Raw genomic sequence first — 26626 nt, 5'->3', positions numbered from 1 at the left:
CCCAAACATGCAAAACTTACCAAAATTATTTAAGGATAAATACAAATGTGATACAATAGAGACAAAGATAAGGGAATAATACAATTCAAGACAATGGTGACATCTGGAGTGAGGCAGGGGACTGAGATCAGAAGAGGCCCAGCGTGTGTCTTCATTTATTTTTCTTCTTTAAACCTCACAAACATGCAGTCTGCGTTAGAGAATTAGTATAGTGTCAAGTATGGGCTTAGAGCCCGACTGCTTGGTGTTACGTTCTGGCCCTCCACCTGGTAGCCATGGTACCTTAAGAAAGTTATTTTAGCTCTCTGTGCCTCAATGTTCTCACCTATAAAATGGGGATATTAAAGTCTGTACCACATAGGGCTGTGGTGAGAATCAAAGTCAATACGCGTGAGAGCTCAGAATGGTGCAGGGCATAGAGTGCGTCTGGATACGCGTCGGCTACTGGAGTTGTCATCACGTCATCATCATCATCTTGTAGATGTAAAGTGCACTGAAATTAAAAAAAGGAAGGGATGGGACCATGCAGAAATGAGGTGAGTGCACACGGGGGTGGTGGGGACCCTAACTGTCAGCCTGGGTGACCGGGAACCACAGGAGGCAGTGACACAAAATGAAGACAGAGGGGTGAGGCCTGGCCGGAGCTGATGATTCTGTTTGGGTGGTTGGCGTTCTCCTGGGGCGAATCCCGTCCCTCTGCTGGCCGGTGCTGTAGGGGCCCCGTTGAAGGCGTGTTCCCAGGGGAAAGCAGGGGCTGGAGCTGAGCTGGGACTTGGGGGAGGGGGGGTTTGGCCCTTCTGGTCACATTTTGAAAGCATTTAAATGGACAGAAGGCAGCTTGAAACCCAGTTCGCCCTCCCCGTGCTGCTGGGCGCTGCATCGTCCTCTGGTCTCCTCGGGGTTCCTGTGGATGTCCTGCACCGGGAGGGTGGCTCCGGGCTCCCCAGGGGCAGGCAGCTGCATGCAGTGGCGCTCAGACGTTGAGAAGCTACACTCAAGCTCGCTCCTTGGACGTGGCGCCTGAAGATGGGCACTGGGGCGTCCGCGGGAATGAGTCAAGGCCGTTCAGGAGAAGCGCCTCCTCCTGGCCTGCTCGTGGGTCCCCCCGTGGCTGTTCTTGGTCCTCTGGGGTCACTCATGGTGTCAGCAGAAGGCATGCTTGTCTGCATCAGGGTCTCTCACACGGTACCGTGAACCCAGGCCGGTTCTATGCCTCATGTTCACAGAACTGAGGATAGCACAAGCTTTTCTGTCTCTCTTGCAATTGCGCCTTTCCTCCTATCATGCCTGACTGCTGGCTTGGGAATTTGTTCAGGAGTCAGACCAAGGAACAGACAGCGGTGTGTGGAAGGCCTGCTCCAGGTACCTGGGAGGATAGGGCTTCCAGGGGAGACCTGCCAGACAGCCGGGAAGGGGAACCACGGCAGAGCTAATAAGTACACTGCTGCCAACAATAGACGTGATCGCAGCACAGCGTCGATCATAGTAACTAGCGCGATGAGCCCCCACTCGGGGCCAGGCTCCGTCCCCGCCTGGCACACGCTGCCTTATTTACCCACCTACAGCCCAGGCAGAGCTATGTCGCCCTTCCCTTGAAGGTGAGGAATCTGGGGCCCAGGGGACTCTGTCATTGGCCCAGGAGGGAGGCGGGCAGGGGATCAGCTGGCTTGCCTCCAGGCCTCCCATTTTGACCCTCAGGGTGGTGAAATGATGAATTGGCAAATTGGGCAAATGGATGAAAATGGCCCAGGTGCTTGGAGGAGGAAGCCATGGCTCTAGGTTTGTGGGGGGCAGTCTTTGAGACCCAACCACGTATGGAATGCTTCCCAGTCCTTGTGTCATTTCATCTTCCAGCAGCACCCAGTGGTAGGAGGTATGTGTATCCCCAATTTACGGATGAGAAAACAGAGGCTCACAGAGCTACATCAAGTTGCCCCAAGTCCCACGGTACTCGAGGGGTGGGTTTAAGGTTTGAGCTGTTGTCACCCTATAAAGGTCATTGTCTTCCTCAGGGGCCAGGGAGCTGGTTTGAAGAACAGGTAGGACAAGGTTGAGAGAGGACGGTGGGCATGTTCTCAGTGGAGGAAGTGCACCAGCACGGGCGGGTTGGGGAGAGCCCAAGCAGACCAGCCCGGCGTGCAGGGAAATTGAGGCAGTGGGTAAAGGGGGGTAAAGGGAGATGGGCCTAGAAGGGCTCATGTGTACTGTGGAAGGAAGGCCGTGAACCCCAGGCTGGGGCACGTAGAGTTGGTCCTGGAGGGAGATGGGGGGGCCCCATCCAGAGGGAGCCTTGAGAGGCTCAGCACCCCACCCAGGAGCCCCACTGGTCCAGGATGTGTCCCCGGAGCCCGTCGAGGACACATACGGGCACACAGCCAGCCCCGTGTGCAGTGCTCTCTCCGCGGGACACAGGGCAAGTTCACGAAGCAGGTGGCGGCAGCTTCAGCCAGGTCACCGAGCTCTTGAACATCCCCAGTGTAGACACACAGCAGCTCTCCGAGCTGCTGCTTCTAAAACTGCCCCCCAAATGCTCCCGCACAGCAGCCAGTGGCTGAGCCGAGCATCTCCAGCTGTGCCCGGCTACTTGGAGGCGCGGCAGCTGCGGGCTGCCGGGCTCTGAGAAATGTCATTCACGTAAACATTTGGGGAAGCGCCAAAGCCCGGTGGTTCCCAGCCAAGCCCCGCTTCCAATGTGCTCTGCACCTGCCTTTGTGTGCGGGCTGGTTTTTGCTTTGTTTTCTCTTTCTCTTTCACAGTATGAATTTGGGGCCAGGAGTACAGCCATTTGCTGTATCAGAGCAGTGATCCCGGCTCTCGTGAAATACAGACCCCCGACTGCGAATCGGCCAGCGGGGCTGGGAAGCCGAGCTCAGAGGCACAGAGCTGGGGCGGCTGTTGGGTGCGGGGCGTTCTGGCTCACCTCCTGGGCTGTCCCGTTCGAGAGTCTTACCTGTGCCTTTCTTGAGCGTCTGTGGCCTCTGGTTGGTGTTGCACTGTGATCTTTCTTTAATAGAAGGTGGCTCCAATGTCATTCAGCTTTGAAATGTGTCCCAAGAGAAGCTTTATTCACAGATGAGTTGCTTGGGGACCTCAGCATCTTCCCGGCTGGGTGACTGCAGGCTGGAGGCGACCTTTCCTCCCTCCTCCCGGCAACCTTGGATTTCAAGGTTCACCACTTGGATTTTAACCCGCTTTGGGGATGGAGTTTGGGAAGTCTTTGGAGGGAAGGCCACCTCTAGATGTCGTCCCAGGCCAGGTGGTGGCGGCAGTGAGCGAGGTTCAGGGGCTGCTGCCTGGGCACAGCAGTGGAAGGGACTTTTGTGCTGGGGCTGCCACCTGTGTGCTCTGCCTTCCAGAGTCCCCACACGCCTGCATGTGACAGCGACACGTGGGGACATACGTAGCCGGAGCTTCAAGAAGCAGCAGACAAGGTATCTAAATCCAGATCCCAGCCTGGGGGCAGCTGGTCCCCAGGGAGTATGCCTGCTGTGCCCTGAATCAAGGTCCGGTCACTGCTCCAGCAGGAGATACCAGGGTCGGCGTGGGCATGTCAGTCGGGAACACGGGCGAGGGGCAGAGACCACAGCACCTGTCAGGGCAGGTGCCCAGAGCAGGTCCCAGGATCAGACCAGGGATGCGCAGGTGCCCCCTCGGCGGGTGGGGAGTGAGCCAGAACCGTGCCGGGCTCAGCTCGGCAAGGCCTGGGATGCAGCCCACTGTATCGTTTTCTCACAGAGCCCCTTGGATCCTGGTAGGGAGGGAGGCCCCCATCTGATGGGACCCGCCGGGCATTTGCAGCCAGCGTCCCACTGTCCCCAGGCCAGGAGCCCGCCTGGGAGGAGCTGGGCGCCACCCTCGGTGCTATGACTTTTTTCTGGGGAACACGAAAGGGAAATTGCATTTCAGCGACTCTGCTGAGTGGCCCCTGACGTGCCACTGTCCTCCAAGTCTGCAGAGTAATGGGCTTTGAAGGACAGGCAAGAAGCTCTGTGTTGCAGGGGCGCACTTTGAGGTGGTGGATTTCCCAACAGTGTTGTGGGATCAGAGGTGAGAGGAAGTTGTGTGCGCCTCCTTGGCGGTGTTGCGGACACAGAGCATCACTGTACACGATGCCTACTGACGTGATCATGGCCCGCCGAAATTCAGAATACTTAGACTCACTCAGGCCGAAGGATGAGAGGCTGCTTCCGCTCGGGGTCGGGGCAGAAGTGGAACCTAGTGGGGCACTGTGTTTGTGGAGGGCGGGGGAGGGCAGGCAGACTGACAGGGACCTCGAAACATGAGGAGATCGGGGTGGTGAAGCGGGGAGAGGCTCTCAGGACAAAAGGATGGAAAGCATCCCTGAGCTGTGGTCAGGGGACCATCTTTTTTTTAAAAACATGGGGACCCACTGTGATTGGGTGTCCCTGGAGGTTTTTTTTTAAAAAAATATTTATTTATTTAGGCTGTGCCGGCTCTTAGTTGCGGCATCCGGGATCTAGTTCCCTGACCAGGGATTGAACCCAGGCCCCCTGCACTGGGGGCACGGGGTCTTAACCGCTGGACCGCCAGGGAAGTCCCCAGGGGACCATTTTACGTCCATTAAAGTCGCGCCTCGGGGGAACCTTCCGGAAAACTTGCCGCCTTGTCTGTTGCCCTGTCGACTTCCAGAGCGTGCGCGCCTGCTAAAAGCCAGGGATCCGTGTTCACAGCCTGACAAAGCGAGCAGCTGTTCTGAAGGCAGAGTGGACTTCCTGCTGCAACATCCAGCAGGGGTTGGCAGGGGGTGACGTGCTATCTGCGCGGTTTGGGGACAAATGACAATGTCCTCATTTCACGAGTGGTTCTCCCTCCCCGTGACTCAGAAGCCTTCGCATGTTATGGTCGCGTCCATGTTGATATTTTTAAGCCCAGCTTCCCAGACCTGGTTCTTGTTGTTATTGTCGGCGAAAAAGCCGCCTTTCGATTTCAGAAGGTGAGAAAAACAAGAAGAGGTCTGAGCTGTGGGTGTGGCTTTGCCCCTTAATAAGGAAAAGTGAGGCATTGATGAGCTGGCCCTTGGGCACTGGGGGATGAAGCAGGTGGGGGAGAAGGAAATGTCACTGGTGTCTGGGAATATGGACCTTTGTCCTTTTTGCCTTGAGCTCTCTCTTGGAGAGGGGGGAAGAGGGGTCTGGAGAATAAGGCTGTCTGTTCTCACCAAGAGCCCCTTTCAGCTCCAAGGGGAGACTGATGGGGGAGGGGAAGGGGGAGGAGTAGGGAGCGCAGCTGGGCTTATCTGGTCAATGTTGGCATCTAGAGGAAAACACGACTTTGGGTGCAGAAATGGACCTGCTGTGTTGATTTCAGACTGAAGTTGACGTGATACTAGGAGGTTATTTGGCAACCTTATTGGTGCTTTTGGCATAATTTAAGTAATCAGAAGGATGTTTTTTCTTCATTCTTCTAGCAGGTTTAGAAGCTTGTGAAAAAGACCAGTTCTTCTTTTAGAAGGATAAAAATACTGCAGTGATAGAAAACTGCTTCATGCCTGACAGGCAGATGTGAATAACTCCCACCTATTTTTTAGTATCTTTACTAGGGTAGGGGCTCCGCTGCCAGTGCGCTGATGAGCTAGCTGCCTGTGGGGCGTGGGTGTGTGTGTACGTGGTGTGTGTGTGTACATGGTGTGCGTGTGCACAGTGTGTGTACATGGGGTGTGTGTGTACATGGGGTGTGTGTGTACATGGTGTGTGTGTGTACACGGTGTGTGTGTACTTGGTGTGTGTCTGTGTACACAGTGTATGTACACGGGGTGTGTGTGCATGTAGGGGTGCACAGCACGTTGTCTTGGCATCAGCATCAGAGCTGCTCTGAGCACCCAACCCGGGCGTTCTGGCTTGAGGGGGCTGTGATTCCAGGTGACCCGTGTAGCCTGGGTGCAGGAAATGATTTCCCAGCAATGTCCCATCAGTGTTCTCTGGGACCCTGAGCCACTGAGAGACAGAAGTTCTCATGGTGTAAACAGATGCAGGTCCTCTCCTGGGGAGGCTGGGGTCAGGGTTCCCAGGCAGCCCTGTCCCTCCTCACAGAGGCTGACCGGCGTCTCTTCACCCAGCAGCACTTGGAGGCTTTCTGGAACCTTCCAGAAATGGGCTCTGGCTCCTTGAAAATGATCATGAGCCTGAGCACCCACGTCCAGATGTTACCCCTGAGGCGGGCGCTCTTGGTGGGCGCCCCTTCCCCGCAGATGCGCCAGGACACGTGTGGCATCCTCAGTCCACCTGAATGAGGACAGTGGTCCAGCTATTCCTCCTCGGGTGAAGAGACACTGCTGTCACGTGGCTTGCGGTTCCCGGGATGTGTTTTGTCCCAGTTGCATCTCTAGCGACCACGGCTTAGTACATCATCTACCTGCAGCTCCTTGTGACATCCTTCAAACACGTGATCTTGTTCTATCTTCACAAACACCCTTAAGGTCAAGTACTCTTCCCTGCCCCTCACCAGGTGAGGATGGTGAGTCTAGGAAGCAGAAGGAACTGGCCCCAGTCACACAGCAAACCAGAGGCACAGCTGTAGGGCGATGGAGGGGCCCCTGGGGCCAGACCGACTCCATCAGAATTGTTTCCAAATCTCCAGGAAGACTCCACATGCGGGCGATATTGGGGACCACGGGGCTGGCGGCTCTGCAGAATTATTTCCCATTCAGTGTCTGGTCTGAATTATCCCTCGTTGTTTACAGAGTTATTATTAAGGAGGCACAGGGCTGGTGAAGAGACACAGCTTCAGGCAGGACACGTGCTGGAGTTTGCTTGGTGCTGGGATAGATGAGCTGAGACCCGCTGTCCGTCCCCCTCCTCTAAGCAGCCTCGTCCCAAAGCTTGTTGCTGGGCCAGTGTGAGGGCATAGACACCGACCACGGGAAGGCACGACGCTGGGACATCCAGACTCTAGAGGGCCGACCCCTCCCTCAGGCCACCCACCCACTGTGCTCATCCCCCCACAGCGGATACGACACTCCAGAAATTGGAATATGTTTAAATTCGTGGTCAAGACGAATTTCACACACGTTAGAATGTGATGGAACTGGCCACCGAAACGCCTGCAGTCCAGAGGTGCTTCCCTGCATGGCTAGAGTGAGCCCAGCTATCATGCCAGCAAAGGAGTTCTCGAAAACGATGCTTCATGAGGACGGAGAATGTGCATATGGGCTGAATTGCTCCATGCCAGCTGGGTACGAGGGACAACACTGGCGAGCACAGGAGACATTTACACTTCCTTCCAGAGGCGACTGGACAACCAGAACACGACTTGTCCTCTCTTGAGCCGCCAAGGCAACCTCTTCTGTGTCCCGCAGCCCCACTTCCCTCTCCCATCATTCAGCCGATGTTCCCTTCCTGGTTTCCAAACATTGAGAAGGATCCAGAGTGATTCGTGCTCACCACATCAGACAATCCTTTGATGCCGTAATTTTCGCATCCCGTGATATCGACGATAATTTTCATCAGCCAGGTAGGAATGGCTGCCTCGTTTCTCCCTCTCAGCAGAGAAAATACACAGTCAGTGAGCACAGTTCCGGGTAGGGGAGAGCCAGGGATGTGTGTGGTATGAGGGCAGTGCATTGGGGCTGGGCAAGTCTTCTTTGGCAGAGCTAGGAAATGCCTCACTCTAGAATCCTGTGAGTCCACTGTGCAAAAATTTACCATTAAAAAACAAAATTAAAGACACACATCCATTTGAAAATAGTCAGTGATCTGGGCTTAGTGCCTGGCTCTTTCTAATTTGCTTGGGCTCCCTCGTTTCTTTTTAGTTGTCACTGTTTAGAACCAACTGAAAAACATCTCTGTGAAAGGAAAGACCTGCTTCAGATTGAGGAAGGATTCTGGGCCAGGCTCTGCATGTTGGTAAACTTGGGTTCAGCCTCGATAGCAACGTTTGCCGTGAGCGTTGAGTCTGCAGATGGAATTCCGTGTCTCCGGCCCTTAGGTTGAGACCCTTGGCCGTTTCAATGAAAGCCCACACCTGAACCTCAGCTGACATTTGGTTGTCCAGGGAAGAAAGCCCCACGTGACGCGCACACCTGGTGAATTCTGGGTCTTTGGAGGGTAGACCTCTTCTTTCATCAGGGGAAACTGAGGCCAGGATGGACGGACGGCCTGTGCATGGCCACTGTCCAGCCATGAGCACGGCTGGGAATGAGGCCCGGGCTGCCACCCACCCCCGTGCTCCCCCCTCTCCCGAGGTCCCCACTGGAAACTCCAAGGTCGATCATCTTTCTTTTCACATTTAATTGGACAGAGCTTAATCGGCTCCTTTAACCTCATTATGAAAAGCCTGCACTGGGGATGCTTTAACCAGGCTTCGTGCCCATGTGGGCTGCACAGGAAAGTCTGAGAATGACCCTGGATTGGAGAAGGGCCCCTGGAAGAGCTGCAAGGTGGCAGCCCTCATTGCTTCTAGAACATTCCTTCTCAGGACACTGCCCCTTGGGAAGGCTTGCTAGCTGAAAAGTGCAACTGTTACATAATGTTCATGGAAGAAGCAGGAAGTTATCTTCCGAGGGAAGTGGTCCCCCGGGGAGGACCCAGGAGGCCTGGCGTGGGCGTGGCTGGTGTGGGCAGTGGGAGGCTGGGCGTGTTCGTTTCGTGTGGCTGCTATAACAAATTGCTGCAAACTGGGTGGCTTAAAATCACACACAAGTGGGCTTCCCTGGTGGCGCAGTGGTTGAGAGTCCGCCTGTTGATGCAGGGGACACGGGTTCGTGCCCCGGTCCGGGAAGATCCCACTACTGCGCGTCTGGAGCCTGTGCTCCGCAACGGGAGAGGCCACAACAGTGAGCAGGCCCGCGTACCGCAACAAACAAACAAACAAGCAAAAGTGATTGCCCAGAAATGATGGAATGTGCACATTTTGATTGCTGCTACGTAAAAGTTTACTGGCGACGGGGCGTGGGCTTATACTTACAGGATGTGAGGCACAGGGACACCACGGCCCCTCCATAAGGCAGTGCCCGCCCTGTGAGTTGACCTCAGAGACCATCCAGACAGCTGGTCCTCCGGGAGCTCCTGGCCGTTTCCTGCTGGCCCAGCATTCGCCAGAGGGGTCTGGTCCTGTTGGGGGTAGCTTGGAAAGAAGTGACAGCCAAAGGGCAATGCCCAAGGCGGTGGCTGTCACTCTGCATTCACTTGTGCCAAGAGTTCACCTTCTTATTATCAACGTCATAGACGCTTTTTCAGTGACCGCAACGTGCCCAGCACCGCTCCATGCACAGGACACGGCGCTTCAGAAGGCTGTTCTGGCCATGTCTTCGGGGAGCTGATGTTCACGGCCTCTAGGGGCCATGCTAGGGCGGGAGGCAAAAGGAGGTGTGCGTTGGGGGCAGGTGTCAGGCACTGGGCTCCTGTCGGGCACTCGGTTTGAGGCTGGCAGGCGGGCGTTGCCTTTAGAAGTAGCCTGCTCAGATGTCTCCTTCGTTCTTGAAACTCAGGATGTCTGGACAGGCTTCTTCCAAACTGGTAACATTCTAAAAGTAACGTAACTAAAAGTAACTGCAGACATAACTAGAAAGCCCTTCAGGTTCACTTACTGCTAACTGCTAATAAGCACCTTTATCTCCATGTCCTTAGAGACAGTTACAGCCCCACCAGGTAGCTGCTGGACGGACGTGTGGAGTTTCTGTCCACGTCACAACTCCCCTTGGAAAGGATTAGATCATGGACAAGTCACTTCCAGTTGGCTTCATTTTCATGTCACTAGCGGGGTTTATGGAGAAAGCCTTTACCGGTTTTTCCATCGTGGTTTTCCTTCCTGATGCCCACTGGGCAAGGCACAGGGCTGGCCCGTCCACCAGCTCCGAGTTTAGTGGATCCGTGGGAGAGTTAGAAATGCTGTGGCATGTTTGTCCCTCCCTTACAAAACACACCGTGCTTAGCAAGGGCTGGGCCCGTGAGCCGTGGGCGCTGAGCCTGCGCGTCCGGAGCCTGTGCTCCGCAACGGGAGAGGCCGCAGCAGTGAGAGGCCCGCGCACCGCAAAAAAATAATAATAATAAAAGAAAGAAAGAAATAAAAGAAAAACAGTTTTCTGATATTAGAGAAGCACCGCCCGAGAGGGTGGACTGCACGTGAGGACGCTTCTCAGCTGGCCGGCCTTGCATCGTGTCACACATAGGCCCTGCCCCTCGCTCCACGTCCCCCTGGGAGCCCACGCCCCTCCAGAGCGAGAGCTGGGGCCGCTGACTCACCTGGCTCCACGTGTGTCACTTTAGCTCTGGGGTCCACAGCCAGACCCCCAACTCCAGTTTGCTGGCTGTAAATGACAAAACCACGGTCTATAACCCCGGTCCGCCCGCCGTTTCCCCTGAAAGGCCTGATGCTCCCCCAACTCCCAGACCCGTGTCTGTTCCTGGCGTCCTGGCCGTGGGTGTCACAGCCTGTGGGAGCTCCCTGGCAGTGTTATTATCCGGTGCCCCCGTGTGGACCCCAACACCACGGGTCACAGTGAAAGCAGCAGCCATGGGCCCTGCTGGAGGGAACGGACCCCTCAGATCCCCAAGGTAAGGCTGTCCTCAGGCGTCATGACCCAGGGGCAGGCTGCACGTGGCCTCTACGTGGCCAGTGGTCACCTCAGCCATCCGTTTCCCTAACCGGGCGGCTCCCGGTTGCCAGGGGATCAGCTGGGGATCGGCTCTGAACTCGGGGCAGAACAGCCTAAAGGAAGGTTTGCTCTGGAGTAACCCCAGTGCCGCCTGAACCCCCAGGAAGACAGCAAGGAGCAGACGCCCGGCATTAGTGCTCCCTCAGTGATGTCACACAGGTCCCCTTGGCCCGGGGCCCGGAGCACCTGGCCCCCCTCTGCAGAGCTCCATCCCATGGGGAGCCCACGCTGGGGCTTGACCCTGCAGGGAGGGGGTCCTGCTGTCCCCCAGCTCTTCCCTCCATCTGTCCCCCATGTGGCAGACATGATCTTTCAGGGTCCCCAACCCCCAACCCTGGTCTCCTTGGGCTCCCCTGCTGTGCGTTTGCCCACCTGCCATCACCCACGTCCCGGGGGTAGGAGTCTGACTCACTTGCGGTCCTGAGCTGCTGCCCCAGGCCCCCCTGCCCCCGTCCGTCTGCTCCGCAGCCCTTCCCCCCCAACCAGGGGTGACCGTCTCAGGTCTCCCCAGGTGACTGCCGCTCCCCGTAACGAGTCAGGTCGCAGGGCCGCGTGCTTCCTGCCTTTCGCTTCTGCTTCTCTCTGCGTGATTCAAAGGTCCTCAGGGACTTGCCATCCAGCTCAAGGAGGCAGCTGGTGACAGGCTGGGCGTTTAGGGTGTCCCATCTTGGAAGACAAGAGGCGGCTGGGAGAAGACTCCCCAGACCCAGGCTGGGGCTCGAGTAGACACACAGGTTTGGGGGTTCAGGGAGCGACTAGGGGCAGAGTCCGAGACCAGGGCTCAGTGGAGGGCTCCGCAGGCCCTTTCCTCATCAGGCCCCTTTCAGCTCTGCGTGGGAAGCCGAAGTACTGTTTCTGCCCGATTCTGATCATTTAAGGGTGTGTCCTTGGAATGTTTCTCAGGGACTGAGAAGTGTTTCTTCTTTTTTAAATTTAATTTTTATTTTATTTTATTGACTGAGCCGCACAGCACGTGGGATCTTAGTTCCCCGACCAGGCATCGAACCTGTGCCCCCTGCAGTGGAAGCGCAGAGTCCTAACCACTGGACCGCCAGGGAAGTCCCTGAAAAATGTTTCTGAATTAGGAGTCTGTAGATGAATCCAGTTGCTTCTATTTTATTCTTTGTAGCTCATTTGAACAGTCTGCTCGAGAAAAGTAACGTGACTCCATTTGGCATACGTAGTTTTTTTTTCCTTTTACGAAGCTCTCGGATGGAGATTGGGCAGAAAGTCCAAAGCCACGTGATGCAAGTGCAAAATGATAAGCTTTTAATTATTAATGAGTTATTAATACATGAATCATTTAATTATAAAGTAATGATTTGTGAATAAATTCTATACAAATAATTTATACTGGTAGAGATGAGAAACAGAACATTCATACATGAAATAATAAATGAATCACTTAATTGATAAAGGCATGAGTTGACCATCGTGGTGGGTGGTGCAGCCCTGGGTTAGGATCTGTTCACACTGGCTCTGGGGTCCTGGACAAGTCGCCCAGGCCCACTGGACGTCCAGTTCCTCAATCCGAAATGAGAATGGTGGAGTCCTCGTACCCTAGATGATGTCCACGAAAGGGCTTTGTAAACTCTAGAGCACTGTACGTGCACTGGTACTTACCACTGATACACCCATGACGTACAATCGAGGAAGCAGGCAGAGGCATCCAAAAAACCTGAGGTCCATTTTCTTGCCCAGAACTCAGCATTTTCATAAATACTAGGGCAGGGGTCCCCAAGCCCCGCCCCTCCAACCAGGCCGCACAGCAGGAAGTGAGCAGCGGGGGAGCAGGCGAAGCTTCATCTCTATCTACAGCCACTCCCCAGGGCTCGCGTTACCGCCTGAGCTCCGCCTCCTGTTAGATCAGCTGCGGCATTAGATTCTCATAGGAGTGCGAACCTTACTGTGAACTGCACACGCGAGGGATCTAGGTGGCGCGCTCCTTATGAGAATTTCATGCCTGATGATCCGAGGTGGAGCTGATGTGTTGATGCTAGCGCTGGGGAGCAGCTGCAAATACAGGTTCTCATGAGCAGAGAGGTTTGACCGCCCAGAGACCATGATAAATCAGTTGCTTGCACACGCATATCAAAACCGTATCAGTGAGTGGCAAGTGACAGTTAAGCTGCGTCTTATGGAGTAGACTGGACATAAGCAACACCGTTCGAGGGTCACTGTCTCCCATCACCCCCAGATGGGACCCTCTAGTTGCAGGAAAACAAGCTCAGGGCTCCCACCGATTCTGCACTATGGTGAGTTGTATAATTATTTCGTTATATATTACAGTGTAATAATAATAGAAATAAAGTGCACGATAAATGTAATGCACTTGAATCATCCCAAAACCATCGCCCCCCCCCCCCCCCCGCCATCCGTGGAAAAATTGTCTTCCACGGAACCAGTCCCTGGTGCCAAAAAGGTTGGGGAATGCTGTACTATGGTGTGAAACGCCTTGCCTTTGGCCTTGGTTCTGCAGCCAAGTGTACTGTGTGTTTGCCTCTGCAGTACTGGGGGCAAAACCAGTGAGTCCTGGTTTGAAAATGAATGTGATCCGCTTTTCACAGGATACAAGACCCTTCTGAAAGGAATTTCTGGGAAATTCAACAGCGGAGAGCTGGTGGCCATCATGGGTCCTTCCGGGGCTGGGAAGTCCACGTTCATGAACATCCTGGCCGGATACAGGTGAGCAGACCCTCGCCCAGTGGTCAGCCAGGGGCCACCAGTATGAATGGTCCATCCCGTCACTTCTTAAGGCTCTGGACAGCCTCCCGGGAAGCCGGAGGGGTGTCTCACAGTAAGGGGCTTTGGAACCTGTGAAGGGAACAGAGCTCCGGCATTGGGGGCATCAGAAGGCAGCACATGCTGGTTGTCACCTGGTGGTGGTGAGTGGATGCTGTGCTCAGGAGAGGGAGGTCCTGGGGCAGAAGGGCCAGGCCTTATGGGACAGGAAGTAATGGAGAGGTCCAGGTTGGGGAGGGGGCCGGCAGGAGAACGCTGAGACAAGTGTGAATGAAGGTCAAAGGTAAGATGAGCCATTTTCAGAAGAAAAGCAGCAGCGTCATGCTGGGGACACGGGAGGGGAGAGCAGCCGTTTTTCAGCTCATCCCACACCCTCAGCTGCTATCCAGCCTGCGCGGCACGTGGCCGTCCTGGAGCCACAGAGGGCAACCTGGAGACAACTGAGCTCCCAGCCTGGGTCCCTGGGACACCAGTTGATCCCACCCATTCCCTGAAGGAAAGAAGGGACCCACCACAGGGCCCACAGTCACAGCAATGGGCTGGATGAAGTTGGACGCCAGATGTAACTGCACTGGTCTCCATAGACCCTCTGTGTTTCTGTTCTTCATGGCATCGGGGAGGCAGGGCTGGAGAACGGGGATCCTTGGTAGGATGCCCATGGCTCCCACTGTGACCCTGGGCTGAGATGATGCGCCCAGGAGAGCGTCGGGCCATAGCGATGTCCAGCGGGTCTGTGGATGAGGGAGTGAGCGTGGCTGGCGGGGCCATGCCCTTCCATCTCCACAGTACACAGAGGATGCCCCACCTCCACTGTGGTCAGAGAGAACAGCTTCCCATCGCTTGGCCGAGGAGGGTCAGGGCGCAGACCTCCTCCTCTTTGAGGCCTGAGCCCAGAGAGCATGCAGTGGTCCTCCCAGTCAGCATCATCGTCGTGCAGCCCCCAGGAACTGCTTCTGATGTAGTGGCCACACCCCAGACTGAAGATTCTTGGCCTCTGGGGCCTCTGGGGCGGTTGGTGTAGCCTCGGCTGCACACAGCACTGTTCATACGCCCATCTCATAAACCCCTGCAAAGCCAGGGGTGTGCGTGGGGCCTCGTGGCTGCGTGTAGGAGCATCCGCGTGTATCTCCGTTGGTTTGGTCCACAGGCGCCTGTTACGAATGTGCTGTCCCAGAGAGGCCCCACGCTTGCCTCTCCCTTTCCACGCTGAGTGTTTTCTTTGTGCAGTTCCCTCCTCTGAGTTCTGGTGCTGTCTGGGCCGCCCATCCCTGCCTGGCTTGGTGTCCCTACTGGTCCAGTGAGAAGATGCTGGGAGGGGCCGTCCTCTCTCCCGTCCCCAGGCCCTGGAAGAGGAAGGGGTGCAGGAGGGATCGGGCTGACACGTCCTCTCGCTGGCCTTGCAGGGAGACGGGCATGAAGGGCGAGGTCCTCATCAACGGCCTCCCTCGGGACCTACGCTGCTTCCGGAAGGTGTCCTGTTACATCATGCAGGACGACATGCTGCTGCCTCACCTGACCGTGCAGGAGGCCATGATGGTGAGCGTCCTGTGGCCTGCAGCCCCTCACCTGGCCGCCCCCCTCTCTCCTCGCGTGAGACAGCGTAGCGCCCAGCACCCCTCCCTCACATGGAGCCCTGGCACCTTGGACAGCTTTGCCCAAGGCAACCCCTCAAGGCCCTGGGTTCTGTAGAGCCTGGATGACGAAATCGGGGTCAGGTTTCTGAGAAGGTTATTAGCCTGGCTGATGTGAGGGACCGCTTCCAGGGTGGCCACAGTCCTGTGCCCCAGCTGAGGCTCTTCCCTTCTCATCAGTGTTCTGTGGCTTCGGGCACAAGTTCCAGGCAGTCCGGTGCCTGGGTTAGGGCCCCGAGGGTCTCGTCCTCTGACTCACGTGCCCGCCAGGTGGGGGTGAAACCAGAGTTTGCTGCACACCGGTTGGGTCCCAGGCCTTCACCTTCATAGCCCGGCACAGTCCTCAGACATGTAATCCTGCAAAACACACGAGGAAAGGCACCTCCGAGAGTTTAGCAGTTAGCCCGGGCGTCCTGTGCAGTGTGGTCCAGGATGGCCTGGCCCAGCTGTGCTCTTTGGACAGACCATGACCCAGCCAAGTACCAGGTGGACAGGGACCACAGTGACCAACCGTGGGCCACGGGAGCCACTAGAGAGCCTCCCGGCCAGAGGAGGCTGGAAGGTCAGTGGGCTGCCCTGGTCCGTCATGGAACGTGTGTGTCCGGGGCTGCTCGATGTCCTGCATCTTCTCGTCCACGGCACAAGGCGGTGCCCGACCTCTGGGCCTCTCCTGGCATGTTTGGGACCTTCCCAGCTGGTCTGCCTTGTACTTGGGCAGTGGATGGCCATTCCTCTTGGGCTGCTACGGGTGAAGTGTTGCCCTGCACTCTTTTCTTTTTTTTTTTTTTTGCGGTACGCGGGCCTCTCACTGTTGTGGCCTCTCCCGTTGCGGAGCACAGGCTCCGGACGCGCAGGCTCAGCGGCCATGGCTCACGGGCCCAGCCGCTCCGCGGCACGTGGGATCTTCCCGGACCGGGACACGAACCCATGTCCCCTGCATCGGCAGGCGGACTCTCAACCACTGCGCCACCAGGGAAGCCCATGCCCTGCACTCTTGACTCGCATGGCGCAAGGCTTCCTGTCTGTGGTGTCGCATCTTGTCCGAAGGGCAATTCCAGGAGTTCCTTAGCTGAGCAAAGAGAAGCAGGGAAGGTGTCGGGTACGTGATCTGCCCTCTGACGAGCTCCCCCAGCAGCCATGAGCGCCGGGCACCCTGACCATGTAGCTTCTCTGGCCTCCAAGTGGGCACACTGATGGGGGCACCGGGAGCTCAGGAGGTGTTTGAAAATAGGGTGGTAAAGTTAGGAAATCCAAGATTTCTACCGACCCTGTGGATTCCTTAATCGCTACTTCACCTTCATCTGGGGTGACCAGCGTTTCGCTTGTCAGAGTTACTGCATGAAGTCCTTGGTTACTTGTTTGAGGAACTTCACTTTGATTTCCAGCTCAATCACTGCTTTCTCTTGCAAACAAGATGGGTGACTCCTGCTGTCACCTCCATCCTCCCCCAACCTGTCACCAGGCTCTGCTGTGAAATCCATTTATTTTTCAGAGTTAAAATCAATTCGATTTTGATTTTGAGAATTTCACGATTCCTTTGATAAATACAGTTCCCCTGAGTTAATGAGAAAGGGTACCTTTCGCTCTGCAGGGTCCTGTCCCACGTGCAGGGGTGATATTGGCCACCAGCCATTGGTGGTACATTTCCATGTGCTGCTCTGGCCCTCCACCACCACACTTGGTGTCACAGGGCAGGCGGCTGGCCCTGTCTGACTCTGCGACCGTGGCCCTTTGGCCCCTTGCCCCTGCACCTTAGTCTCTCATGGAGCCTCGGGACAACCTCACTAGCTCACCGGGTGGGCAGGTTCTAACCTCACCACTGTGCTGATGGGGAAGCCGAAATCCTTGCTTCCCAAGGTCACAGGCGTTGGCAGAGAAGAACCAAGGCTGACGCTGGCACGGTGATGCTTCCTCGGGGTTTCACCAAGCAGGGTCGGGGCCCCACGGTGCGCTAGCAGGCAGGATTTCGAACAAAACAAAACAACACAACAGCAGCAAGAAAACTGGAGCTCTTATATGTCCCACTTACCAATTTCTGTGGCATAAATCCTCCGCTGTGGATAATTATAAGCTATGAGTGGTTGAGCAGGTGACTTGTGAAATTCCTGAATAGGCGCCAGTCGGCTTCAAGCCCTCGAGGATGCCTGGGGATTCCTCATCTCTCTAACTTCCCTCGGGGCACAGCAGAGAATCCCCTGAGGTAACAGGATGCAACCCAGGCATGCTGCTCTCCTGGACCTACCTTAGTTAACCAAGGAAGCTTGGAAGCCCAGACCTCTGAGGATTTCCTCCGTCGTCTGGCGGCTCAGCCCCCGGGGCACTGGGCCTGCAGTCGCTGAGTGAGTCTGTCCTGTTGCCGGCCACCTCTTCTGATTCCACACTGTGGCCTTCATCCCCTGCAGGTGTCTGCGCATCTGAAACTCCAGGACAAGGACGAAGGGAGACGGGAGATGGTGAGTGTGTCTGCTCGGGCCACAGGTGCTCCAGAATTGCCCGAAATCCACTCAGCACACGTGCGTGGAGGGGCCTTTGGGGGCAGGTTGAGTCTGTGGCTTGGCCCCGGCTGTCCTCGTGTGGGTGGCGGTGGCATCGCGGTGTGCGCCTGGGCTGGCACACACCCGGAGTGACCGCGCCGCCAGGGACTCTCCGACGCAGACACACAGACGCAGTGAGGATGTGCAGGACACCGGCCTGAGGCCCCAGCCTCGGGGTTAGACCCAGCGCTCTGCCCTTTCAGTGTTTAATACTCGTTATGCTCCATTGTTTTTTTTTTTTTTGTTCGTTTGTTTATAAAACACCAACAATGAAGATAGTTAATCATTCATTTAAAAGTAACCAGAGTCCACCCCGACACATTTGCAAGGAGAAATTGGGTTCTTAAGTGTTACTCATCAGCCTTTTAAGAATAGCACAAACAAGTTTCTGGGATGATGGAGATCTCCTAATTCTTTAAATTCTTTTTTCTGCTTCCCTAAAACCCCAGGGAGCACGAGGGTGTTGGGTAAGCAGACCCCGCAGGGAGCGCCAGAAAGCCGCACTTAGTGGGGAGGCCTGGTTTATATTTACACATCCTTTATGTTTATTGTCTAAGGGAAACTCAACTTAGCCAACCCTAACCCTGACGGGACTGTGTGACCGTCTAAGCGGAGGACTGCTGCTGAGGGCATGCCCTGACTCATTTCCCTCCAGCCCCTGTGTGTACCTAGGTCCTGGTTGTTTACTTCTCGAGGAAACACAATAGAATGGAATGTTCCAGCAGGTGGTAGAATGTTGCCTACCTCCCTCATTTCCCAGAAAAGCAGCCTCAACCCTCGAGAACCCCCAGCGAGGAGCCTTCCTCAGGAGCCAGTTCTCCCAAGGCCGGAACATTGTTCTTTCTGATTAATTTTAAAACAAAACCAGCCTTCAGGGCGTCACTCTTGAGAACCGGGGACCAGAGGCCAGCACAGGGTGGAAACGGGAGGGATTTACCTTGACCTCCACCTCCAGCATCCTTCCGGTGGAGCTGAGGGCAGGTGGGGATGTGGTCTTTGTTCTGCACCTTCCGCCTGGGTTCCCGGGGACCGCTGGAGCCGTGTTGTCCTGGGAACGCCAGCAGACGGTCCATGTGAGAGAAAGTGTGCCTGAAAGATGGCCTTTTCTGGGCGACCACGCTGACCTGCCTTCCGGGGAAGAGGCAGCGGAGCTGGGTTAGGGCTCAGCAAGCGAGAGACCAAGCAGAATTCAAACCCATGTCCGTCTGACCTGCCTGCTTCCCGGCCCGTGGAACCGCTATCCCCTGACTCTTCCCGTCACCAAAGCCACATTTTGTCCTGACCGTGCAAGTAATTCAAGAGCTGGGGTGGAAGTTTTCCTCCTTGTGAGCTTCTCCTCCTTTTGGGTGACCACATCTCCCCAGAGAAGCCGCCGGACCGGGGCCCCCTGCTGCCGCCAGGAGCTGGGACGATGGCCCAGTGGATGCTGGCAGGGCCTCCGTGGCAGGCTGTCCCCCGAGAGGTGAACCTGGAGTTGGAGGCAGAGGGGGCCGCTGACCCCGGCAAGACGCTGGGATGGACCCTGAACGCTGAACACTGCGGCCGAAACCCATACCACAGCCTGCACCGAAGTCCGCTGACCTTTCCTGCCCCCCGCGTTGATACCGCATCAACGATCGGGCGGGAACAGCCGGGGAGGGCTCAGTGCACAGCGGGCCGTTTATATCTTGGTGCCCAGGCTGCTTCCAGGGTGGCATTGGCAGGGCCGCTGAGGGAGGTGGGGACAGCTTTAAGCAGTTTCCTCGCCTTGCTGCTGAATCAGAGACCTTCTTTGCCTGTTTACAAGTATGAAAGGGGCTTCACCCCTTCTTTCCGAGAGGCCCGGCCTGCTTGATTGTGTCTACAGGAGCTGTGTACACTAGTAACAGTGTCACTAATGGCTGCCTTCGAGTAAATGCTTACCGGGCGCCAAGCATCTTATCCGCTGTGCTGAGTCCCCGACTTACGAACGAGTTCCGTTCCAAGAGCACGTTCGTAAGTCCAATCTGTTCATAAGTCCGACAAAGTTAGCCTAGGTACCCAACTAACACGATCGTCTATATGGTACTGTACCGTAATAGGTTTATAATACTTTTCACAGAAATAATACATAAAAAACAAACACACACACAAAATAAAACATTTTAGATATCGCAGTACAGTACCTTGAAAAGTACCGTAGTACAGTACAACAGCTGGCACACACGGGCACGTTCGCGTCTTTGAAAGTTCGCGACTTGAAGGTTCGTATGTAGGGGACTTACTGCATTGCATCAGACCATCAGGGTGGCCCTCCCCTTTGTGCTGGTCAGACACCTGGTCACTCGTCCACCTATGTGTTCACTGATCCATACTTTCTGCAGTGTTTATCCAACATCTTCCCTGACCCGGGCCCTGAGCGAGGCTTACAAGTGAAGGGACTTGACAGGTGACCGGCAGGGGGCAGGACCAGGACCCCAACCCGGGACGGCCTGGCCCCAGCCCTGCCTCTCAGCCTCCTGGGCTCACACTTGCCGAATGTCTGCCGCCTTGGCAAAGGGCAGGCATGCGAGTGGGCTTGGGGAGGCAGCTGGGGGTTCCACGTGGGCCCTGTAGGCGGCTAGGGGGCAGGTGGTCCCTGATGCCACTCTGGCTCCACTGTCCCCCAGGTCAAGGAGATCCTGACGGCCCTGGGCCTGCTGTCTTGCACCAACACGCGGACCGGCAGCCTCTCGGGCGGCCAGAGGAAGCGCCTGGCCATCGCGCTGGAGCTGGTGAACAACCCTCCGGTCATGTTCTTTGATGAGCCCACCAGGTAAGCAGGAGCCATGGAGGCAGGACCCCTGCCCTCCCTGCCGACAGGAGGGGATGCCTCCTGAATCCCCTCCCCTCCCTGCGCAGACCCAGCCGGGACACTCCGAACGCGGGGTCTGGCTGGGGACCACAGGCGTCTCACGGTGCCCCTTGCCTTGCAGCGGCCTGGACAGCGCCTCCTGCTTCCAGGTGGTCTCCCTGATGAAGGGGCTGGCCCAGGGGGGGCGGTCCATCATCTGCACCATCCACCAGCCCAGCGCCAAGCTCTTCGAGCTGTTCGACCAGGTGCGTACGCCTTGCTTGATCAGCCCGGGGAAACCAAATCCCGGTGCTCACGGCTTCCCCTTAGTTCACTGGGGTGTCTTCATTTCTGAGTGGCTTTAAGTGTTATGTTTCTTAAGGTTTTGTCTCCATAAGCAGCTCAGGGGGCAGGACCGGAGGGGGTAGAAGAGTTGGCCAGTATCCTGTCTCTGGGGCTGCTGTCCGGCTACGGGGTCTTGGGCGAGTCACTGACATTACTGAGGCTTCATTCCCCACCCCCTGGTGACAGTGGGGGAGTACTTGCCATACAGAATTAGATAGCAGGTTGTGATATCTGGACAATATCATCTCTTTTATAAATCTTAGGTTTTGATACTATCATGAGCAAAAAAAATGTCCCAAGGCATGAAATGTGTATATAGCTCCAAAATCTTTCCTAAGCAGGTGGTTAGCATGAAGGGGAAAAAGCAACATCATAATAATTCCTGGTCGCATGATATCCTCTGTTTTCCCTGACTTATCATGGATTTCCCTTTGAACTTTGAGTCCTTGGGAGGTAACATAAAGCTCTCCTGAGAGGGAAATTGATGGATTGATGGATGGGTGGGTGAATGGCTGGATGAATGTACAGATGGTTGGATGGATGGGTGGATGGATGTATGGATTGAGAGTGTCTCTTGCTTTACAGAGGAAGGCGGAGTTGATGTTTCCCTTCTCCGTACTTTCTTCCAGCTCTATGTCCTCAGTCAAGGACAGTGTGTGTACCGGGGAAAAGTCTCAAATCTTGTACCGTATTTGAGGGACTTAGGTCTGAATTGCCCAACCTACCACAACCCGGCCGATTTTGGTAAGTAGAGCCATGACCAGCCGGAAGGAAAAGAAAGGGGGTCTTTTTTTCTTGGTGGGTTTCCGCTTTTACCTGAAGCCTCCGCATCAAGAATTACTTGAACGTTCCACAGATAGCTCAAGTGCCACCCTGAGGTAGAACTTTTAAGGCCGCGTCAAAAGAGGTTTCGTTTCCTCCAGATAAAATACCTGGGAACTACAACAAGGGGGGAGACCTTGCACCCCCCTCGCCTTCTCTTTCTCTCGAGCTCATATTCACTAGACCACCACGTGCTCAAACAGCCCGACCCAGTCCTAGTCTCCCTCCGCCACTGCATCTGGGGTCCCTTCCTGGCCATTGCATCCTGCTGTCCTGGCACTGCTATGACAAAGCACCACGAACTGGGTGGCCTAGAACAAGAGAAACTGCATTTGATCACGGCTCTGGAGGCCAGAAGTGAAGGTGTCTCCAGGGCCAGTCTCCCTCCTAAGGCTCCGGGGGAGGGGCCTTCCTTGCCTCTTCCAGCTTCTGGAGGCTCCAGCATTCCTTGGCTTGTGGCCGCATCCCTCCAGTCTCTGCCCCTTGTCTTCACACAGCTCTTTTTCCGTGTTTCTCTGTGTGTCTCTGTGTGTCCTCTCCTCTTACTATAAGGGCAGTCTTCGGATTCAGGGCCCATCCTAAATCCAGGATAATGTCATCTCAAGATCTATAACCAGAAAATTACACCTGCAAAGAACCTTCTCCAAATAAGGCCACATTCTGAGGTTCCAGGTGGACGTGAATTTTGGGGGAACACCCTTCAATCCACCATAATTTTCCTCCTTGGTCTCCTGGTCACCGGGCTTTCTCACTCAGTTGTTTTACTCTCAAGCATCCAGACCCCGCATTCTCTACATGTCATCTCCCAGATAGTGTTCCACAAGACGCTGTTGCTGGGAACTGCTTCTCTCTTAAAAGAAGGGGCTCTGACGAAGCAGGACCAGAGTGCTGTGAGCTGGAAGGACGTGGGGGCCGAGGGAGAGGAAGAGGAGGCTTGAGCGTCTGTAAAGGCAGGGATGGGTCAGGTTGATAGCTGCCCGGTTGTTCAGGAGAGAGGACAGTTGGGGACAGGCGCTGCTGCACAGGAAAGGGCAGTGAGGTCCGTGGCCTGCGAAGAGGTGAGAACCTAGAGAGAAAGATGACAGGAGAAGGAACAGAGCACGTGGGACTGCAAGGAGGGCCCAAGAAGGGGACGGTGTGCCCGTCCGGTGGCTTCTAGACCCTCAGTATCACACCTGAGAGGGTGAGAGATGAGGATGGCTGTTTGGAGGGTGGTGAGTGTGAGTGACCAGCAGAGTGGTCAGTGCTGGCTCGTTTGGTGTCATTGATCGTGACATTCTGGTGAGGACAACCTCTCCTGGTGTGTGACCAGATGGAGGACGGCTTAGCCACCCCGGCTCAGGAAACAGACGGCTGGTTTTGCCAGAGGGGGGGTCCCTGCGGGCTTTGCATTAGCAAGAATCTTATGCAGGTGAGGGGCTGGGACCCACACCAGGAGGGACAGGATGGGGGAGAGGAGAGGGCAGGTGGGAGGGCAGGAAGGAACAGCTGTCGCCAGGGGGAGTGTGGACCCGGGAGAGAAGGGGCAGCGGGGGACCTTGGACACTTTGAGGTGCAGAGGCATGACACCGGGGCCAAGGAAGGAAGGTGGAAGAGATGGTCCCTGGGGATCTGAGAGGTGGGGCTGGTGGTCCATGATCTCGACGTCCCCAGGACGCCGAGCGCACCTCCCTCAGGACCCCCAGCACTTCTCCTTGGTCCCAGAGAGCTGCCACAGCGCCCGCCACTCACCCCCGCCCGGGGAACTGCCTTCCCAGCAGGAATCCTGCTTCCTTCTGCCCTCCTCCCAGCTCCAGCTCTGGTGCTTGAATGCCCATGGCTGGCACTCAGTAAATATTGGACAGATGAATAAGTTAACAGATGCATGAGCTCATGACTTCCCGGGCTCCCCAACATCAAATCCGTATTTGCGTTTTCAGGCTCCTGATGTGATAAATGGCCTTGCCTGGGCGTTTAGAGCCAAAAGAACATTGGTCACTAAATGATTTTTATCATATCGTTAGCATCATCACACAGCTTCTACATAATCAGTTACAATTATTCCTGCTAGATTAATGATTTTGTTGCAAAGCAAAGAGGCCCACCGCTCACATGAGCGATGCCTAGGGTGACCCTGTCTGTATCTCATGGTGCAGTCATGGAAGTCGCGTCCGGTGAATATGGCGATCAGAACGGCCGCCTGGTGAGAGCCGTCCGGGAGGGCATGTGTGACTCTGACTACAGGAGAGAGCCCGGAGGTGATGGCGAGGTGAACCCTTTTCTTTGGCACCGGCCCTCTGAAGAGGTAAAGCAGGCAAAACGATTGAAGGGGTGGAGAAAGGTAATGCGAAGCCCCAGCCCCCAGCAGCGCTGCACACCCCCTCGTGCGCCCGCTGCATGAGAACTTTTCTTAGCTGAGAAGGGAGGCGTCCCAGGGCTGGGGTCTCACCCCTCCTCCCTCCTTGGTGTGTCCTCAGGACTCCACTTCCATGGAAGGCTGTCACAGCTTCTCTGCCAGCTGCCTCACCCAGTTCTGCATCCTCTTCAAAAGGACTTTCCTCAGCATCATGAGGGATTCGGTAAGGCGGTCTCTGTGGCAAAGGAAGCTGTCGGGTCATTTCCGGGTTTTCATCCTGCTTGCACTTTCAGCCTATTCTTCCATCTGCATCCGTCAGCTCCCTGTGAAGCAGTAGTAACAAACACTCCCCAGATGCCAGTGGCTGGGACAGTAAATACTTATGTCTGGTTCGTGTAACGGGTTGTGGGCCATGGCCTTGCCCCACGAGTCTTCTCGTCCTGGGACCCAGAATGCAGGACCGGCTCCTTTCTGGAACATGGCAGAGGGAAAGTGCAGGAGAAACCACATGGCAGCCCTTACGGCTCTGGCTCCCGGAGGGAAACGGTCACTGGTGTTCACATTCCGCTGGCCAAGGCTGACGTCGGGGAGTGTGTTCCTCCCTCCGGAAAGTTCCGTCCGACACAGGGTATGGTGGGTGGTGCAGACACTTACAGGAAGGAGCTGGTGAAGGATTGGGAACCGTGACAATATCCACCCTTTCGAGTTGATGATCTGACAACCTGTGCAGGGGGCTGAGTGCCCAGGGGCCTCTGGGACCCAGTTTGAAAGATGTAGGGGCTGGTAGCCACCAGGCGGAGCTCTGCAAGGGTGGGCCTGTCACGTGTCCATTCTTTGCCCCCTTCACCACCATCGTTGTCCCTTGTCCTCCCCGCTGAAGGTACACTGCCCTCCCTGGTTTGCCACTTTGAAGGGGATTTCACAAAGGATAGCAGTTCTTTCTGTTTTAACGGCAGTAAAAGGCTGCCGTGTGTGTGTGTGTGTGTGTGTGTGTGTGTGTGCGCGTGTTTGTGGGGGGGGGGCACGCACGCACGCATGCACGTGTGCTGGTTTAGGGTCGGGGGCTTGTTTCGTGCAGGGAAGGGGCAGGACAGGGCTTGTGACCCGCCTTGGCCGCTGCCTCTGGGGGCCTTGGCCGCCTTGTTCTTTCACTGTCCGCCTTCGGACTTCTGCACACCTGAGTGTGAACCACGTCTGTCCCCAGGTCCTGACGCACCTGCGGATCACTTCCCACATCGGCATCGGGCTCCTCATCGGGCTACTCTACTTGGGGATCGGAAACGAAGCCAAGAAGGTCCTGAGCAACTCCGGCTTCCTTTTCTTCTCCATGCTCTTCCTCATGTTTGCAGCCCTCATGCCCACCGTCCTCACGTGTGAGTGTCTGGCGGACCCCGTGCCCACCTCTCCCTCCTTATCTGCCACTGAGGCCATGGCTGGCTTGGCCACGAACACGTAGCGTCTTGTGTTTTTAAATACCGTTTTCTTCGTTGACAGATGTAGGTATTATTGTATTTTCTGTTAGACAAGAAGATACATACTATATTTAAGCCAAAGGAATGAACCGCTAGGAAGTCCTGTAAGCCTGGTGGAAGGCTGAAGAGACGTTTTTAACCCCCTCCCGGCAATGCCTCCTCCTTAAATTGCCCTGAATTTCCAAGAGCAGCTTGCGAGGTCTTGTCCAGGAAGGGAATCACACTGTTACTCAGTGAAAATACGGGCGACCGTAGACATTTGTACCCATCACTACAGTGATGCTCTGCACTTGGATTCTCCCCTTCGTGATGCTTCCATTATAAAAATGATTGGCAGTTTTTCCAGACGGGTCAATCATTTCACACCTTTCCATTCAACCTTAATGTACTTTGTAAGTACTGCATGGTCCACAGGGAGGGGTAGGACAGGTTGGGGCTACAGAGGGCTTGGCAGGAGACCACCCGTTTTTTTTGTTTTGTTTTGTTTTTTTGCGGTACGCGGGCCTCTCACTGCTGTGGCCTCTCCCGTTGCGGAGCACAGGCTCCGGACGCGCAGGCTCAGCGGCCATGGCTCACGGGCCCAGCCGCTCTGCAGCATGTGGGATCTTCCCGGACCGGGGCACGAGCCCGTGTCCCCTGCATCGGCAGGCGGACTCTCAACCACTGCGCCACCAGGGAAGCCTGAGACCACCTGTTTGAGGTGGTGATCCCACTGTGATGTCAGCCTGACCCTTTCCATTTGCCCGTCCCCTAGTTCCCCTGGAGATGGGAGTGTTTCTTCGAGAACACCTGAATTACTGGTACAGCCTGAAGGCCTACTACCTGGCCAAGACCATGGCTGACGTGCCCTTTCAGGTATGTGAGTGGCAGTGGCATGATGTGAAGAGGGGCAGGGGTTCTCCAGTACCCCCAGTGGGGGAGAGGAAAGTCCGGCTTCCAGGAGAGGGTGACAGGCCCTGTGTTTCCAGATCATGTTCCCCGTGGCCTACTGCAGCATCGTGTACTGGATGACGTCCCAGCCGTCCGACGCCGTGCGCTTCGTCCTCTTCGCGGCGCTGGGCACCATGACCTCCCTGGTAGCGCAGTCTCTGGGCCTGCTGATCGGAGCCGCCTCCACCTCCCTGCAGGTATCAGCTGAGGACGCACCACAAGACAGGCCTCGCTTCTCCACCCTGGCCCGTGCGACCGGGGCTGTGGCTCTGGTGGGGCTCAGCACCCCCACCTTGTGACCCTGCTCCTGATTCTGCCCCGAGTTCCTAGTCAGGCTTCAGTAGGTCGACTGACCCCCAGGGAAGGGATCGAGTGGTACTGGTCTCTCAGGATGGGCCAACTGACAGCAGCA

At 55.9% G+C, this 26626-nt stretch overlaps 1 protein-coding gene across 2 annotated transcripts in view; it reads left to right on the top strand.

The window, feature by feature from the left end:
* The window catches only part of ABCG1 (ATP binding cassette subfamily G member 1), a 60178-nt gene that overhangs the window by 27105 nt on the left and 6447 nt on the right, over positions 1-26626 (top strand). The window contains exons 3-13 of one of the 2 annotated variants that reach the window (XM_060010279.1): positions 13180-13297; positions 14758-14890; positions 17388-17438; positions 20147-20292; positions 20453-20576; positions 21285-21399; positions 23613-23761; positions 23934-24035; positions 25017-25185; positions 26039-26139; positions 26253-26411. In XM_060010279.1, the coding sequence (XP_059866262.1) occupies positions 13180-13297; positions 14758-14890; positions 17388-17438; positions 20147-20292; positions 20453-20576; positions 21285-21399; positions 23613-23761; positions 23934-24035; positions 25017-25185; positions 26039-26139; positions 26253-26411 (1367 nt within the window). Of the gene's footprint in view, positions 1-13179; positions 13298-14757; positions 14891-17387; positions 17439-20146; positions 20293-20452; positions 20577-21284; positions 21400-23612; positions 23798-23933; positions 24036-25016; positions 25186-26038; positions 26140-26252; positions 26412-26626 lie in introns of both variants that reach the window. The other variant, XM_060010278.1, reaches the window with a different exon arrangement.

This window comes from Delphinus delphis, chromosome 4 (assembly GCF_949987515.2).
Source record: "Delphinus delphis chromosome 4, mDelDel1.2, whole genome shotgun sequence".
NCBI classification, from domain to species: domain Eukaryota; kingdom Metazoa; phylum Chordata; class Mammalia; order Artiodactyla; family Delphinidae; genus Delphinus; species Delphinus delphis.
Note: the sequence above shows the minus strand (reverse complement) of the source record. Positions and strands in the feature narration are given on the sequence as shown.